Genomic DNA, 17294 nt, shown 5'->3' with positions numbered 1-17294 from the left:
GAAGAAGTAGACTTAGGGGGGAGGTAATAAATTTGGAACCTGCTGAGTTTGAAATGCCTATAGAATGTCCAGTTTGAAACATCCAACAGGAAATAAAAGATGAGGGGCTAGAGTTCAGGAGAGAGATGTAGGTTGAATGTATAAATCTGGAGCCATAGAAATGACAATTGAACTTACTGGATGAGCTCAACAAGATATAGAAGAAAGTGTAAGAGAGAAGAGAGCCTGAAACACAAACTCAGCAGCAAATTGTGTTGTTCATCTGACAAATGGGGCAAGAAAAAGGAAGAATGACATGGATATAGCAAATATAGATGTGAACTTGGAATTGGGAAAACTTGAGTTTGAATCCTGACTCAAATACTTCTTAGCTATATAACCGTCAATAAGTCCCTTAACCTCTCTCAACCTCAGTTCCTTCATCTATAAAAGAGGGATATAGGAATACCACAAAGAGTTGTTGTAAGAATCAAAGGACAACTCCTTCAATCACTTCTTCAAATACCATTGAGATTCATCCCTCCACACTTAAAAAAGAAATCTCTAAATAAGAAAACATAAAATATATCTGTGGGACAATGAATAAATTGAAGGGGAAAATGATATAATAAAAAAAATCTACAATATAGGAAAAAGCCAATAATAGCATCCACAGCATCTCAAGATATATCACAGAATAATCTTCAATAGATGAAAGATACCTAAAAGGAAATGAAAGTATGAATTTCAGCTCCTAAAAACTTAGGAAGAAATAATAAAAAAAATTAATAATGAAAACAAAAGGCAATACAGAGGGAATAAAAACACTGGAGGCAACAAGAAAAAGCAGGGAGAGGGGAATCAAAGAATTGGAACTTTGATGGTAGATACTGAAAACTAAGTGAAAATAATACTAAGGCATAACAAAATTAAAAAGGCAACTGTTAACAGCGCCGGGGATTAAAAAACTGATCTCAAGGATGGAACCAGAAAATCAAACTTCAGAATAATTGGTAATTTAGAAGACATCAAACAGGGACAGAATGTAGAAGCTATATTCAAAGAAACTGGGGGAGAGGCAACTCCAGAATTAACCATTACAAATAGCATACATGGTTATATAGTAATTTTAAATGATTGTTAAATTGAATTCATTCAATCTCCAAGAGTCCACAAAGGAAAGATCCCTACAGTCAGAGGTAGAGAGATTGGAGTCAGAAGGTTTCTACCTCCTAGTTTTTCCATTCTTCCCTTCTTATTTGAGCAAATAACTCTGCTCCAGAATAGAACAAATTACAAAAGCTTTTTACATTACATCTTATGTTAAAGGCAGCATTTTAGTGTAATTTTTAAGGAGCCAAGACGTGGCAAGTAATAATCAATTGATTAAAATAAATTATCTGCTTCTATAATAGTGACTGTCACATCAGGCATCAAAGAGAAACCTGACTGAATTTTAAAACTCACTGAGGCTTCATGGTTACTGACTCCTCCTGTCTCTCTCCATCTCATTGTCTTACACCTTTGCTCCTGCTTTCAAGCATTAGCTGGGAACAGAAGGCTGCTGAGGTGCCTTCCAATTCCTAAATCCAGGTAATGGGGAAAAGTAAGAATATGGATGCACTGTTCTACAAACATTTATTAAGCACCTACTGTGTGCAAGGGAACTGTCAAATAGAATTAAAGTCAAACCAGAACACAATAGGGATAGGCAAAGATGGAAGAATAAAGAGCAAAACTCTCATCTAAACATTAAACTTATAGGTCCCCAAAAAAGATGACAGTTATATTTATAGAAATTTATAGCAATACAAAGAAGTATAAGAAAAACTTCCACATGATGGTTAATCTCATTATTAACCATTATAAAAATAAGATCAATTAAGCAAAGAAATCAAAAGTTAGTAGAATTTGCTAAACAAGGTTAGAGGACATAATTTTCTCCTAAGTTACAGAAGAACTTGAAATAAAAGTCAGTAATATGCTTGAGCAAAAAGCAGCACTTGATAGCTGAAAGAGGAAGAAACTCTGCCCACTGCATTTTCAGATAATGGAAAATACTAAATTAAAATTATAATTTAAATTATACATAAATTACAAAAACATGGTTAAAATGTCTACAAATAAAGGAATAATTTATAGGATTAAAATGGAAATATGAAAAGATAAATTTTTTGAATTCTGAATTATAATTCTAAACATTTATTCTAAATAATGATTATCAGTGCAAAAATATTAAATTTCTTTTAAGTATATACTTTTTATTTCATTGGTGTATGGTGTAGGGAGCTCCTGTTGTGAAAATACTTTCAACAGATAGAAACCTACAATTCATCCATGAATTATACTCTTAAAAGAGTTACTTTGAGGCAGTGAGAAGTTTTATCTATAAATAATACTATTGTACTATAATTTTAATAATATATTCTTAGTTTTATTTTACTATAGTTAACATTTATGGAAGTAATTTGTGGCTTGTAAATTATTTTACATATATTATTTCATTGATCCTCACAAACCTGTGAGGTAAATACTATCATTATATTCATTTTACAAGTAATGAAATAGATGGAGAGAGGTATAGTGACTTGCCTAGAGTCATATACTCATTATGTATTGGGGGGAGAAGGAGAAAGGTCATGGAGATAATCCATATAGGTCTTGACGATTCCAAAGCTGATTTTCTTCCATTATGGCATGCTTATACTGCCTTACATTAATAACCAAAACATCAGATCTTTGAATACTGACTTCTCAAGGCACACATGTGCTCTTATTAACATAATATTAGAAACATTATTGATATAAATAAAATAAAACCTGAACTGAAGCCATAGTCCATGTGAAAAAACAGTACAGTTGAACACAGTAAAACTACCCATACCCCTAAAATTAGTTTATTGATTTAATTCAATGCCAAGCAAAATCCCCAATGGTTCACTTTATAAAACTTGATAAAATGATGCTGAAATCCAAATTTAAAAAAGCAAAAAAAACAAGCAAACATATCAAGATGTTTTGACCTTACAAACGAAATTTGCCTTATCACACTTTAAAACATAATAAAAATGATAATTATCAACATCATCTGGTACTGGACAACAAAATAAACAAAATAGGCAATGGGAATCCCAAAAAGAGATTTAATTAAACAAAAGTTAAGCATTTGGGTAAATCTGTGGAAAAAGAAATAATTATCATAAGTATTAGAAAAATTGGATAGAAATTTGGTGAAAATTGATTAACTCTATATAACAGAATACAGTAAAATTTGTCTGTATCCATGAATTAATCATTTTTAAAGGTTAAAATGATATGAAATAACGTTTGTCTTACCTTTAGAGGAAGATAATAAATTATTTGTTGAACAAATAAATCACTGGAGAGAAATTCAAGAAATTTGATTGTATTTTTAAGTGAACTCAATCAACTAGTTATACAACAGAAACAATTTAGAAATGACTAAAAAAAAAACCCAAAAGTTATTGATTAAGGCAAAAATTATGAGGCATAAATATATCCACTATTTACTTTTTTTATTCTGATTCATAAGGAAATTATATAAATTTATAAGAAAGTTATATAAATCTATGAAGGCAATCCCCATTTCTTAAAAGACATGAATGGGCAATTTACAAATGAAGAAATACAAATGAAAAATAACCAATAGAAATATGTTCAATCTCACTATTCATCAAAGAAATACAGATTAAATATTTTATCTATGGCACTATTCTTAACTCCATTCTGTGTCCTCAGTAAAAGGACACATGTAATTAAAAAAGAATTATTTGTTTAAAGAAAAAGTGGAGCTAACTCTTTTTAATGAAGGGAGACTAGAAATAATCTACTCCAACAATTAGGGATTCTGTGACCAATATTTAAGCAATGGAACATTAGACTAATAAACATCATATACAGATAAACATCATTACAGAGAATCCCAAAAGCTATTAAAGCTTTAAATGACACTAAGACTTTGGGGACATTTTAAATATTAAGAATAAAAAATATGCAAAGACAATAAAAAATAATACAAATTGAAAAAAAACTAGAAAATTAATACGCAGATTAATTTGGGCAATTAAACTAAGAAAAGTTGGTCAGTAATTTTCTAGTTATTTTTTCTTCGATTTAGTACTTATTAAACAGCCACTGTTAGTCAAGTTCACAAAAGATAAAAGGCAGCCTCTATTCTCAAGGTGCTCACAGTCTAATGAACGGGTCAACATACAAACAACTATGTAAAAACAGAATGTATATAGGATAAACAGGGGATAACCTTAAAGGAGAAAGCCTAATGATTAAAGGTCATAGGAAAAAAACCTTTTCACACAAGGTAGAACTTGAAGGGAAGTTGGGGGAAAGAGATAAGGAAGGAGAGGGGACAAGTAGGTGATGTAGTGAATAAGACACCTGTCCTGGAGTCAGGAGGACCTACGTTCAAATCCAGCCTCTGACTCAAGTCACTTAGTCCCCATTGCCTAAAAAGAATTTTAAACATACAATAAGGTTATTATTTAATTAAAAACAAAGAAAGAAGCAGGAGGATGAGAAAGTTCCAGGCATGAGGATAATCAGTAAAAAAGCCTTGAATCAGAAGGTGGAGTGCTACATATCAAGACCAGCAAGGAGGTCAATGCCATTGGATCACAAAGTACATAGTTGAGTAGCTGGGAAGATAACCATGCTATCCTGTACAGTATAGGAAAGTTTGGAGGAAAAAAAAAATCATTTCCATTGTAGATACATTGTAAACACAGAATACAATACATTGTAAATACAGAAAGAATTGAGAAATTAAAAGATTAGTGGTCATGGGAAGAACAATGAACATGTTTTGGGTTGCAAAACAGAGATGGAGATAGAATGGCAGACTGTGATCACATAAAATAAAATTGAGTTTAAAATATCAACTTGTATCACTTAGGCATATAAAGGGTTTGTCTTGGCAAGGAAAAGGCCCCCTCTTCATATAAGACAGGATTGAAGGAAATAGTGGCAAAAAGCATCTGGGTAAAATGAGGAGGAGAAAAAAATTAAGAATTTCTACTCATGGCCTCATTTTTTTTTTTTCAGCAAAATATAAAGGATGGTTCTCAACTGAGAGAATGGGTTAAAAGGAGAGCCATGAGAAGTTTGAGAAAGATTGAAAAAGTCTGGAAAACCTACTGTAATAAATTGAATAGTTAGTCAATTAAGGCGGTATAACAAATATTACTTTGCAGGAGCAAGAGCCCAGTTGAGATTATGTAACTTAAATTTGTAGTAGATTTAGCACAGTTTCATGATTTTTTTCTCCATCTTCATTTAGCAAGGTGTAAGCAGAAGAAAAAGCAGCAGATGGTGGGAATAATCTAGGGAAGAGGCTTAACGGGCAAAATCTATAAGAGATAAAGGGGACAAGAGACTCAAGAGTAGAGGACAGAATAAGTTGAACTTATTTTCCAAGAGATCAAGATGGAGAACGAAGGAGAATATAGCCAGCCCAGGAATAATGGCTTGGGAAAGAACTGAAGCTTTAAAGGTTAGAGGTCATGGGGAGAACAATTGAACCTGTTTTGGAGTTGAAAAACAGACATGGAGGTTGAATGGCAGACTGCAATCGATTAAAGGAATTTCAGAGCTCCTGAATATAGAAGTAGTGCATCTGTGTGTATTTGAGATTGAGAATAACTCATGGAAATGATTCAAGTTGAGGAACTAGGATTTTAGGGTACTTGAGAGAATATCAAAATGTATATTGAATTCCCTTAGTATTTTAAAAGCAGGAAGAGAGAAAGAGGGAAGAGAAAACATTTGTGATCCAGACATCATTTAGTAAAAAAGGGAAGAAGGAAAATGAACTGGAGTTTGGTTAGACAGTCACCAGAACCTCAATTGGGTGACAAAGATGGATTGAAATAAACCTCTAAGGAAAAAAAAGCTACCAAGTGATGGTGGTAGAGAAAAATCCTAGAAATGGCAATGGGGAACAAAAAGTATTCCAACTCTTCCACCACAACTAGTAGAAGGTTGGGGGGAGGAGGTTTTGAATGAAGAATATAAGCATTGTTGAAAAAGGTGCCCATGGAAGCTGTGTCAGGAATCAGGACTTAGGGACTATAAGAAGTTAGAAGGAGTGGGAAAAGGAAAGGTTTCAGATGAAAGCTTATTTGTTACCTAAGGAGCAGGTATTCCAAAATAGAATATTAAGGGGAAAAAATAGCTAAGTCAATATTGTTTTTGCTAAAAAAAAAAAATTTAGTATAGCTTCATTCAATGTGTAATTAGGTTCATAATAAACATTATATAAAGAAAAAAGTGGTTCTTCTCTAACAGTTATTTGGGTGTCCTGCTTCCTTCAGATTCTCATTTTTTCTTAGACTGTAGACATTTAATAACTGACCTGTAGTAAAAGCATAACATCTGAAATAAGGACATATAGGAAGAAATGTAATTTCCAAGACAAGTCTCATTTTACTCCAACCACATGTGAATGTTAGATTAGTTCTAAGAGATAAATCAACAAATTGTGTTATTTAGAAGTTGGCCAGGATGTAGAAGGAGCTTGGAAACCACACTACCAATTATTGTAACTGGAGATATATAACCTGAAGAAGAGAACATGTTCACTGTTTTTAATTATCAGAAAAGTGGGAATTGAATTAGATGTATTCTGCTTGGCTGAGAAGAATAGAATTGGGTGAATATTTTAAGGAAAGCAAATATTGGTTCACTATTAGGAAGAGCTTCTTAATAATTAAAATTTCCCAATAGTTTGGTGGATTTCCTTGAAAGATACACGAGCTCTCCACTGTTAGAAGTATTCAAGCCAACTGGACCTCTGAGATCCCCTCCACCTCTCACACTCTATGGTCCTTCTGCAATGTGAAAGTTGTCCAGTTGGACCTGTCCTGCAATGTCCCCAAATCCTCATCATTTTGTTGTCTCTTTCAGTTCTCCCAGTTCGTCCATACTCTCAGAAAGAATACAACCTGGTCCTTCTCTCTGAGGGCCAAGAACTCCTTGTACTACATGCAAACATATTAAATCTATCTCACGAGCAGACAGCTCCTGCCGCCTGTCTGTGGATTAAAGGAATGATCACAATGAAATTGTCACAGTTCAGAAACTCAATTTCATTAGTTCGCCCAAAAGCCACGAGATGCTACAGAATTGATTTGTGCTAGACAAATTCACAGTAAACAGATTTGTAAGCCAGAAAGCCAATTTATTAATTTATGATGGGGAGAGTATCTTACCAGTGGCCAACATCTTCATGTTTATGGTTCAAGGCACCATCTTCCCTGGATCAAAGTACTGAGGAAGTAGACACATTGATCAGAACCTGGATTCAAGCCCTGGCTCTCACCTTCAGTCTTAGGAGAGTCATTTTATTCAATCATTCAGTCATTCATTGAGCATTAAGTGCCTGCTTTGTGCCAGGTAATGGGAAAACACAGTCCTTGCTCTCAAGAAGTTATACGAGGGAAACCTCATATACACAAGTTAAGTCAGATAAGGAAATACAGAATACATGTGAAGTAATTTCAAATGGGTCAAAAAATCTAAAAATGAAGAAGGGGGTTCAAAGGAAGGGGAGAAATTAAGAAATGCCTCCAGTAGGAGGTGAACCATGAGAAGAGCCTTGAAGAAAGGTACAGATTTCAAGAAACAGATGTAAAAAGGAAGAATATTCTAGGCATGTGGGCAGCCTATGCAGAAATGAAAATGGGAAAGGGGATGTTGTAAAGAACTACAAGTAGACTAATGTAGCTGAGATACAGGCTGTGGTATTTCAAAAAGAGGAACATTGTGTGAGGGAGCTAACAGTGGAGTCAGGAAGATCTGAGTTCAAATAAAGCCTCAGAAATTTGCTAGTTGTATGACCCTGGACAAGTCATTTAATCCCAATTGCCTCAACCAAAAAAATAAATAAGTAAAAGGGGGAATACTACATAGGAAGTCTGAAAAGGTTACCTTGTCAGCCAGATGCCATGAAGCCAGATTATGCAGGTTTTGAATGCAAAAAAATGTCCCTAAAGAAATAGAAGCCACTGTAACTTCTAGAGAAGGGAAGTAACATGGTAGAACATTTTGAAGCCTCAGTTTTCACATCCATAAAATGAGGACAGCAGTATCTGCATTGCCTACCTTGCAGGGTGATGAAGAAAGCATTCTATAGATTCTCTATATAAATCCAGATTACCAGACTTCCTACAAGATCCTGGAGTTGGACCAAAGAAAATGTATAGCCATCATATCCCTAATCAATGTTTTATCCAGGATATGGGTGAGGAACTAAATCTCACGTCCCTTCCTTTGGGAAACCTCTATGCTGATTTTCAACTCCGGCCTTTGCTACATATTCCCTTTATTGGACATTCAGCAGAGACTATCTGGTATCAGTCAACTCCATTCAACTCATAACCCTGCTCCAGCTTCAGCAGCCTTGGTGGGAAATCTTTAAAGCAACCCCTCAGGGGGCCTTTTTGGGGTGGGACAGGACATTCAATCTAAGGAAGAAGCTTTTGGGTCACTAAGTCCTAAAGTATATAGGGTAGGAAGTTGGAGAGGGTCAGAGTTTGTCCCTACCACCCCCATTCTGAAGTTGAGATAAGGAGAATATTAGATGGGATGGAATGTATATGAAGAACAACAAGTAGACTAGTTTAGCTGACCTATAGGGTGTATGAAAGACATACTGTATTATAAGCCTGGAAATGTAGGCTGTAGCCAGATGATTAAAAGTTTTTTAAATGCCAAGGGAATCAAAGCTTTATCTTAAAGACAACAGGAATCCACTGGGATTATTCAGGCCCAGGTTTCAGCCAGCCTGAAGGGTCCAGGCCAGAAGGGTCCAGGGATGCTGAAGGATCAGGAAGGAGCACTGGATTCCTCATGGGTCAGTGGCTGAGGGGCTGGGCTCTGCTAAGGGTTCTTGGGAAATAGGGCTCTTTTCCTAACTGGATGTGTTCATCTTTTGTTTTTCAGATGAACCGCCCTATCCAGGTGAAGCCTGCTGACAGTGAAGGCCGAGGAGGTAGCGCGTTGCCCTTTCCCATACCCTGGGATTGGGGGGGGGTGAGGGGTGGGAAATAGGGGAAAGAAGAACCTTCCCTCTGACACCCAGTCCAGGATCTGTGTGCCCAGTAAAGGTAGAAATAGAGGTCTGGGACTTGTTGGCTTCCACTAGGATGTCCCTGAGGTCAGGAATGGGGGGGGGGGGGGGGGGGGGGGAAGAGACAGACACCTCAGAAAAGCATAAGAGCGTCTTTTGGGGAAGCCCGAACCTCAACTTTCCCATGAGGGAGGCCCCTGATCCTGTGTGGACCTGACTGTGTCAGCCATCTCAGCTTCCCAGGGGTCTGTCCTCTACACCAATTTTATGCAGACTCTGGGAAGAGAGACAGAAGAAGGAAGGATGCTCTTCCCAGAGCAAGGTCAGGCTCTCTAGGTGCTGCTCAGAATGGCAGGAACTTACACCTTCTCATAATTCTAAAACTCAACCTGGGACTGTATAACATTTCACTAATTTTGGTTTAGATTGCCTTCCCAGGGTTACCTGATAATATTATTTTCAAGTCCTTCATTTGCAACTTGGGGAGCAAGGGAAGAAAAGCAGGAAGAGAATATACATTCTCTGGGTCTCATTCAGGCTCTAAATCTAGATCCAATGATGGATATTGAAAGGTGGGGTGGAATAGTAGAGACCAGCAAGGTGGTACAGTGGATAGAGTAATGGCTCTGGAGTCAAAAGCACCTCCCTCAGATACTTATTAGCTGTGTGACCTTGGACAAGTCTCTTAACCCAATTGCTACTCCCCTTAAAAAAAGCAGTGTGGAATAGTAGGGAACAGCCTTAGAGATAAGAAGACATGATTCTTGTCCTGTCTCTAACATATCCCAATGCTATGACCTTCAACAAGGTTATTTTAATTAATTTCTCGATGTCTTGGGAAACTCTTTAAGACAGGGATTCTTAAATTTTTTTTTGTCCCATGAACTTCTTGGACAATCTGGTGAAACTTTATCAGAATAATGTTTTTAAATAATTAAAAGAAATTCTAAATTTCAGTTAAAGGTTAGTAAAAACAAAAATAAAGATCTGATCTGTTTCCCATCTCTGGAATCTGTCAGGAGTCCATGGACCCCAAATGAAGAATTCTTGCTGTAAGACAATAAGATATAGATCTCTTGATAGTCTACTTTGGAAGGAATTTCCTCATTGGAAGTTCCCTTTATAAATTAAATCACCCCTTAAAAAAAAATAGAATTCCTTTAGATGTGAAAAACAGGTGTTTGGAAGGAGACATGAGCCTTGAAGAAATATGCCTTCACTGAGATAGAGGATGGTTATCTACATATTTTACTCTTAACCTATCTGATCTGAGTCAACATGTATTGTTGGTCAACACTGCTTTGATGAACAATGTGGTCTTTGTTCCCTCCCCCATCAACTCATTCTGTCCCTCCTCACCCTACACTAAAGTAGGGGTAGACTCAGCCCACCCTGAGGACCTTGAACTTTAGCACTGACCACTAAGAAAACCACATGAGCCCCTGTTAGATGCTACACTTTCTCCAGTCTGGGTGGGACCTTGAGGAACAAAGTAGAGGGTCAGAGGATGAGGGTTTAGGTAAGACCAAAGAGGGAGCATGATCAGAGGGAAATCCTCCAATCATGAGAAAACCCATGCCTAGAGCTCTGCCCACCTCAAAAATGACTCCCAATAGTCTGCTGGTCGAAAAAATATGGAGCCTAGGGAGAAACTATCTCTGTCCTGCATCTGTTATAAGTGGTGACCTTCTCAAGCCCTACAAAAAAAAAAGCCCTGGCCTTTACAGGCTGCATCAAGGGTCTGCTCCACTCTGATGGGCCGGGGTACTTTTCTCTCTTGGACCCCAGAACCTAGTCTGCCTGCCTTCTATTTCCACAGGCTGGAAAACCACTATCAGCCACCAGCATTTCCTCTTAACCTTAGAATCTTCAGCCCCTTGAAACATTTCGTTTTGTTGTGAACAATAACTGGTAGATAGATCGCTGTCAGGGCAGCCAAACCGGAGGAGAAAGGGCCATCAAAACATACAAACAGTCTGGTAAGAGATTCAAAGGGAATCTCAAATGAGTCGACTCATAACCTCATTTAGATCGAAGAGCTTCAGGTTCTAGCCCTACGTCGTCCTGCAAGAGCTGATGTTGTCCATCTTGCCTTACCGTCTTACATTGCGCTTTCTCCCCTTGATGGCCTTCTTCCTTTACAAATGAAGGTTTCTCATGGGCCTTCCTCCCTTTATCCCCTCCACACTCCACCTTGTCTGGAAACTGCCTTGTGCTAGGGGAGTGACCAAGGGCACTTAGGGAAAGGTAGGGGTCACCCTAGGGATTGGGCAACTTCAAGGTCATTATATGGGTGGATTCAAAGCCCTCAACACACTAGCAGAGGAAGTTACTTCCATCCCAGGCATAGGAACGATGGATGGAGACTCAGAGCCAAGGAAAAAGGTCTCTGGGATTTAATTTAGCAAACACATGCTGGGCATCCTGCCAGGCCCGAAGAAGGATGCATAATTTTAATAAGGCAGTGACTCTGCTCTCATACTAGGCTGGTGTAAAATAGGATCAGTGTTAGGGACAGGGAACTTGGTGTTAGGGTCTTAGTGATGGAAATGGATGCTTAAGAGTTAGGGGCAGGGTTCAACTGAGAACTTCAAGAAGAGTTTAGGAGCTGGGTGGAAGAGGCTTAATGAGGGAAATGCAATCTCTGTGTTACTGATAGAAACTAGGAAGACAGGGAGAGGGGCATTCAGTGAAGGGCGTTCAGCGAGGGGAATGGTAGGTCAGCGACTGGGACCAGGGCTCGGTGTTGGACAAAGGGTTCCATCATTCAGGCCCTGCTTTGTGGGCTGCATGGGAAGAAGCTGGGCTGCAGGCTAGAAGGGGACCTTCATTGGCCCCAGGGTCCCTGGAAGAGTAAGAGAAGTGGGGAATTTGGACTTTGTAGCCAAGGCTAGGATTCATGAGAAGGGCTAGGTAGGTGGGACTCAGCCCTAGGGTCACCACATGGGGCTTGCCTTCAGAAGACAGGAAGCTCTTCGTGGGGATGCTGGGGAAGCAGCAGAGCGAGGAGGATGTCCGGCGGCTGTTTGAGCCTTTTGGCCAGATTGAGGAGTGTACCATCCTCCGGGGCCCTGATGGAACTAGCAAAGGTGTGGGCCCATTACTCTGTGCTGATCCCAACCTTGACCCTATAACCTCATCCTAACCCTGAAACCCCATCCTACTCCCATGGTCCCCCATCCCAACCTAATCCTCTCCTGAACCTCATGACCTCTATCTGACTGTACCATCACACAGCCCCTTGGCCCCAGACTGACCCAATAGATTGGGTCTGGATCCTGTGCTCTAAGCTGACCCTATAATCCTGACCCTGACCCAACAACATCCCAATTTTCATCCTGAAAATCATCATCAGGTGGTTTGATGATGAGGCTCTAACCCCCAACCACTATCTGTGTCCCACAATTTAACTGAACTTCAACTTTTATCTTGCTCTAGGCTGTGCTTTTGTGAAATTCGGGAGCCACGCAGAAGCCCAGGCTGCCATCAACAGCCTGCATGGCAGCCAGACTATGCCGGTGAGGATTAGTCCTGGGGGGACCAAGGGAGGAAGGCGATTGTCCAGAGACGACCCCCACCACACACACACACGGGATCCATTTTTTGCCCCCATTCAACTTTCCCATGGTCTTCCTTGGTAAACCTGCCTCCCGAATTATGGATCCACTCTTAAGTCACTCTGCCTCAGTTTCTCCCAGAAAATAGATATAGTTACAAATTTGGGGAATAGAGGAGAGCAGGGGTCCTACAATGGCTGCCTCCATCCTCCCCTTCTCAGGGAGCCTCCTCCAGCCTCGTGGTGAAGTTTGCGGACACGGACAAGGAGAGGACACTCAGGAGGATGCACCAGATGGCCGGGCAGCTGGGCATCTTTCACCCAATGACTGTGCAGTTCGGAGCCTGCGGAGTGTACACGCAAGCGGTAGGAGAGCCCCCTCCTACCCCGCAGCCCCCGACCGGATCCCTCCTTTCCCCCAGGCACCGACGGGAGCCTTTGCTCCTCGCTCTCACCGAGTAGCGCCTTTGCCTGCGAGAACTCCCGCGGGAACCCGAGGCTCTGGGGGATTCGTGCGGCCCCTCGGGCACCCTTCCGCTTTCGGCCGAATCCGCGTGACCCACCCTTTCTCTCCCCCCTCTCTTCTCCCTCTCCTGCCCTTCTCGGCCCTCTCCTCCCTGCAACGGCGTCTTTGCATCTTCAAGATAATGCAGCAGCAGGCAGCTCTGATGGCAGCCCAAGGAACGTGCCTCAACCCCATGGCGGCCATCGCCGCCGCCCAGATGCAGCAGATGGCCGCCTTCAACGTCAGCGGGCTCATCGCCACCCCCGTGACGCCCTCATCAGGTACGGGTCCCCGCTGCCCTGCGCCCCCGGCCGGGGCAGAGGGACGCCTGGGGCGGGGCCGGGAAAGGATGGTGACTTAGTCAGCGCCCCTGGGCGCTGCCCTCCATCAGCCAGGCCCCTCTCCGAGACTGGGCCGCTCTCAGAGGCCGGGCCCTCTCCGAGGCCGGGCCCCTGTCAGAGACCAGCCGCTCTCAGAGACCAGCCCCCTCCCAGAGACCAGGCCCCTCTCAGAGTCCGGGCCCCTCTCAGAGACCAGGCCCCTCTCAGAGTCCGGGCCCCTCTCAGAGACCAGCCCCCTCCCAGAGACCAGCCACTCTCAGAGGCCGAGCCCTCCCAGAGGCCGGGCCCCTGTCAGAGACCGGGCCCCTCTCCGAGACCAGCCGCTCTCAGAGACTGGGCTGCTCTCAGAGACTGGCCCCTCTCTGAGGCCGGGCCCCTGTCAGAGGCCGGGCTGCTCTCAGAGGCCGGGCCCCTGTCAGAGACCGGGCCCCTCTCCGAGACCAGCCACTCTCAGAGGCCGGGCCCTCCCAGAGGCCGGCCCCTGTCAGAGACCGGCCCCTCTCCGAGACTGGGCCGCTCTCATAGGCTGGGCCCTCCCAGAGGCCGGGCCCCTGTCAGAGGCTGGGCCCCTGTCAGAGACCGGGCCCTCTCCGAGACCAGCTGCTCTCAGAGGCCGGGCCGCTCTCAGAGGCCAGGTCCCTGTCAGAGACCGGGCCCTCTCCGAGACCAGCCGCTCTCAGAGGCCGGGCCGCTCTCAGAGGCCGGGTCCCTGTCAGAGACCAGGCCCCTCTCCAAGACCAGGCAGAAAGGCTAGGCTTCGAGGCTCTTGCGTCACCTCACGCCCCCTTCCTTCCCTCCCATCCTCTCATCCGGGGCTCCGCCCCCAGGGAACCTCCTCCCTGATAGGCTCCACCCCCTGGAGGCGGGGCTAGCCCTGCTCTTTTCCCGGAGCCGCTGCCCGCCCCGTCGGGGGCAAAGGCCTGACTCGGCTTCCCTGTGGCCCCTAGGTACGAGCACGCCGCCAGGCCTCGGCACCGGCACTGTCCCCAGCATGGCCGCTCCCATGGGGGTGAATGGATTCAGTCCCCTCACCCCCCAGACCAATGGGCAGCCAACCTCGGACACCCTCTACACCAGCGGTCTCCACCCCTACCCAGGTGGGCTCCCTCCCCCGCCCTCGGCGCCGCGCCCGGCCCGAGGCCCCAGGCCAGGACCGGGGAGGAGCCTCCGCGGGGGAGCGCTGCCGCCCGCTGCCCGCCGCTCGGGGGAAGGCGCTTCCTCCCTCGCGCTCGGCGTTTCTCTCGGCCCGTGCCCCTGGGTGCCCCCGTCTGTCTCTGTCTCCCGCCAGCTCAGAGCCCGGTGTGGCAGACACTCCCCCCCCCCCCCCCCCCCCAGCAGGCCTTGCTCCGGACTCCTCGCGGTCTTCTCTCCTTCCTCCAGGCGGGGCTGGGGGGGGATAGCGAGGGGAGGCCAGAGGAGCCGCTGGGGTCTCCGCCGGCCGGACAGCCCCCCTCCGCGGCGCCCCCGGTTCTGCCCTAAATGCGGAGCCCTCACCCCCCGGGAGCGCTCAGCTTCGTGCGAGAGACGGCCCTGCACAGGCAGAATTTCTAGATAGAAACCCGAAATGACCCGTCTGTGCTGAGAAGTCCTAAGCAAAAGAGCGGGGAGTCCCGGGGAAGGAGCTCCCAGCCCCCAACCTCCTTTCCTCTGTCTCCAGCAGCGTACCCAGCCGCCTATGCCCCTGTGAACACAGCCTTCCCCCCCCAGCCCCCGATCCTGCCTCAGCAGCAGAGAGAAGGTAAGCAAGGACGGGCCAGAGCCAGGGGACTCCCTGACCCAGCCCGAGGCGGGCGTCCAGCCCCCCTCGTCCTCCTCCCGCCCGTGTGGGGACAGGGGAGGCGACGCCTTGTCCCCAAGTCTGAAGCGAGGATCGCATCCTGTCAGTGTAGGCTAATGTGGCTGGATGGGGTCTGACAAACCAGCAGGAGGGGATGGGACCATGCTCTTAGAAGCCCGGTCCCTTTGAGTTCCCGAAGCACCCAACCCTCTCCCAGGTCCCCAAACAAATTCTTACCTCCCTTGTTCTGGAGGGTCCCCAAGGGAGGTTTCCCCACTGATGCGCCCTTCCCTCTGTCACCAGGTCCTGAAGGCTGTAACCTCTTCATCTATCACCTGCCCCAAGAGTTCGGGGACGCCGAGCTCATGCAGATGTTCCTGCCTTTCGGCACTGTCATCTCTGCCAAAGTCTTTGTAGACCGTGCCACGAACCAGAGCAAATGCTTTGGTGAGTTTCCTATTCCTTGATCTTTGATCCTCTGAGCCTGCGACCTCGGGGATCCCCAGCTCCGACCTCAGGAGCCCTGACACCAGTGTCCAGTGCCCTCACACCCCGTTACCTCTGATGCAAAGGCCAAGTCCCTTGACCACGACACCCCCGTCCCAAGACAATGTGTGACCCCTCCTCCTGAGCCCATAACCTTTCTTTTTTTTTTTTTAATAAAGCTTTTATTTTCAAAACATATTTAATTGACATATTGACCCTTGCATAGCCTTGTGTTTCAAATTTTCCCCTCCTACCCCCATCTCTTCCCCTAGATGGCAAGCAATTCAATATATGTTAAACATGTTAAAATATATGTTAAATTCAATGTGCGTAAACATATTTATATAATTCTCTTGCTCCCCAAGAGAAATCAGATCCAAAAAAGAAAGTAAATGAGTAAGAAAACAAAATCCAAGCGAACAACAACAAAAAGAGTGAGGATGTTATATTGTGATCCACATTCAATTCCCACTGAGTGGATGTAGATGGCTCTCTCCATCATAAGATCATTAGAACTGAAGGCCATAAACTTTTAAATGAATTTTTAAAATTTGTAATCTGAGGAACTTCTTGAAATTTGAGCTGTCCTAAAATGGAAGAGACTGCTTCCAAACATGACAGTTTTCCAGTGAAAATTGGACACTCCCTTATCAGGGATGTTTTAGGGAGAAATCCTATTCAGGTATGCCTGTGATAAGATGAATTCTGAATTGCTGGCCAGTGTTGAGGTTCTTTAGAACTACATCATAAATAAGAGCTCAAATTAGGTAAAGGTGCATTCAATTCACCTAAGAGAGACCTAGAACCAGGACTGGCACACTACAAGCTCTCAGTGATCAGAGGTCCTAAGCAAACAAGCACCCTGTAAGTGAAGACAATAGTACAGGATTTCAAAATACCTATGACTGGGACAGACCATGGTTTAGGAGCCTGGAACTTAGATAAAGCAAGTTCTTCTAAGAGGAAATCTGATAACAAAGCAAGGATGATGAATACTCTCCAAGTCTTTTTATGTATTAACCTAAATATGGGCAACCCTGGCTCGCAAAAACCTGCAAGTACTCCTGAAACCATTTGGAAAGTAGAAGTTCTGTGGGTATAATTGTACTCTGATAATAGCTAAGTCTAAGGGTTAGAAGAACTGAGACTATGGTGGTCTTCCTGGAGAAAAATCAGGAATGGGAAAAAAGATAAGAAGAGGAAAGAGCATTCAAGGAGGAACTAGATAGATCAGTGCAGGATGGAACACTGAGGAAAAATAGACTCCAGTCACCAAATTCTCCTTTGAAGTCTTATTTGGTATAAGAAATGGGGGTGAGCCAACTGACAAAGCAGCACCAGCCAAGGCACTATTGACCTGCAGTGAGGGTGGCTTTAGACACCTGCCCCCTGACAATCCCAATCTTCCATCCCAATCAATGAACCAGTCCAGGGAAAGGCATTACTGAACCAAGACCTGCAGGATAAAGTAAACCTGGCTCTACATGAGCTCTCTCTCTCTCTCTCTCTCTCTTTCTCTCTCTCTCTCTCTGTCTCTGTCTTTCTCT

General features: G+C 43.7%; 1 protein-coding gene across 7 annotated transcripts in view; it reads left to right on the top strand.

Moving 5' to 3' along the window:
* The window catches only part of CELF6 (CUGBP Elav-like family member 6), a 106808-nt gene that overhangs the window by 71996 nt on the left and 17518 nt on the right, over positions 1-17294 (top strand). For 2 of the 7 annotated variants that reach the window (XM_031956350.1, XM_031956349.1), the window contains exons 3-10: positions 8956-9004; positions 12043-12171; positions 12521-12600; positions 12861-13004; positions 13283-13424; positions 14432-14581; positions 15142-15222; positions 15565-15708. In XM_031956350.1, coding sequence (XP_031812210.1) covers positions 8956-9004; positions 12043-12171; positions 12521-12600; positions 12861-13004; positions 13283-13424; positions 14432-14581; positions 15142-15222; positions 15565-15708 — 919 coding nt within the window. The remainder of the gene's footprint in view (positions 1-8955; positions 9005-12042; positions 12172-12520; positions 12601-12860; positions 13005-13282; positions 13425-14431; positions 14582-15141; positions 15223-15564; positions 15709-17294) is intronic. The other 5 variants (XM_031956351.1, XM_031956352.1, XM_031956353.1 and 2 more) reach the window with 5 other exon arrangements.

Source organism: Sarcophilus harrisii, chromosome 2 (assembly GCF_902635505.1).
Source record: "Sarcophilus harrisii chromosome 2, mSarHar1.11, whole genome shotgun sequence".
Lineage (NCBI taxonomy): Eukaryota > Metazoa > Chordata > Mammalia > Dasyuromorphia > Dasyuridae > Sarcophilus > Sarcophilus harrisii.
The sequence above is the reverse complement of the archived record's forward strand: the minus strand, read 5'-3'. Positions and strand labels throughout refer to the sequence as shown.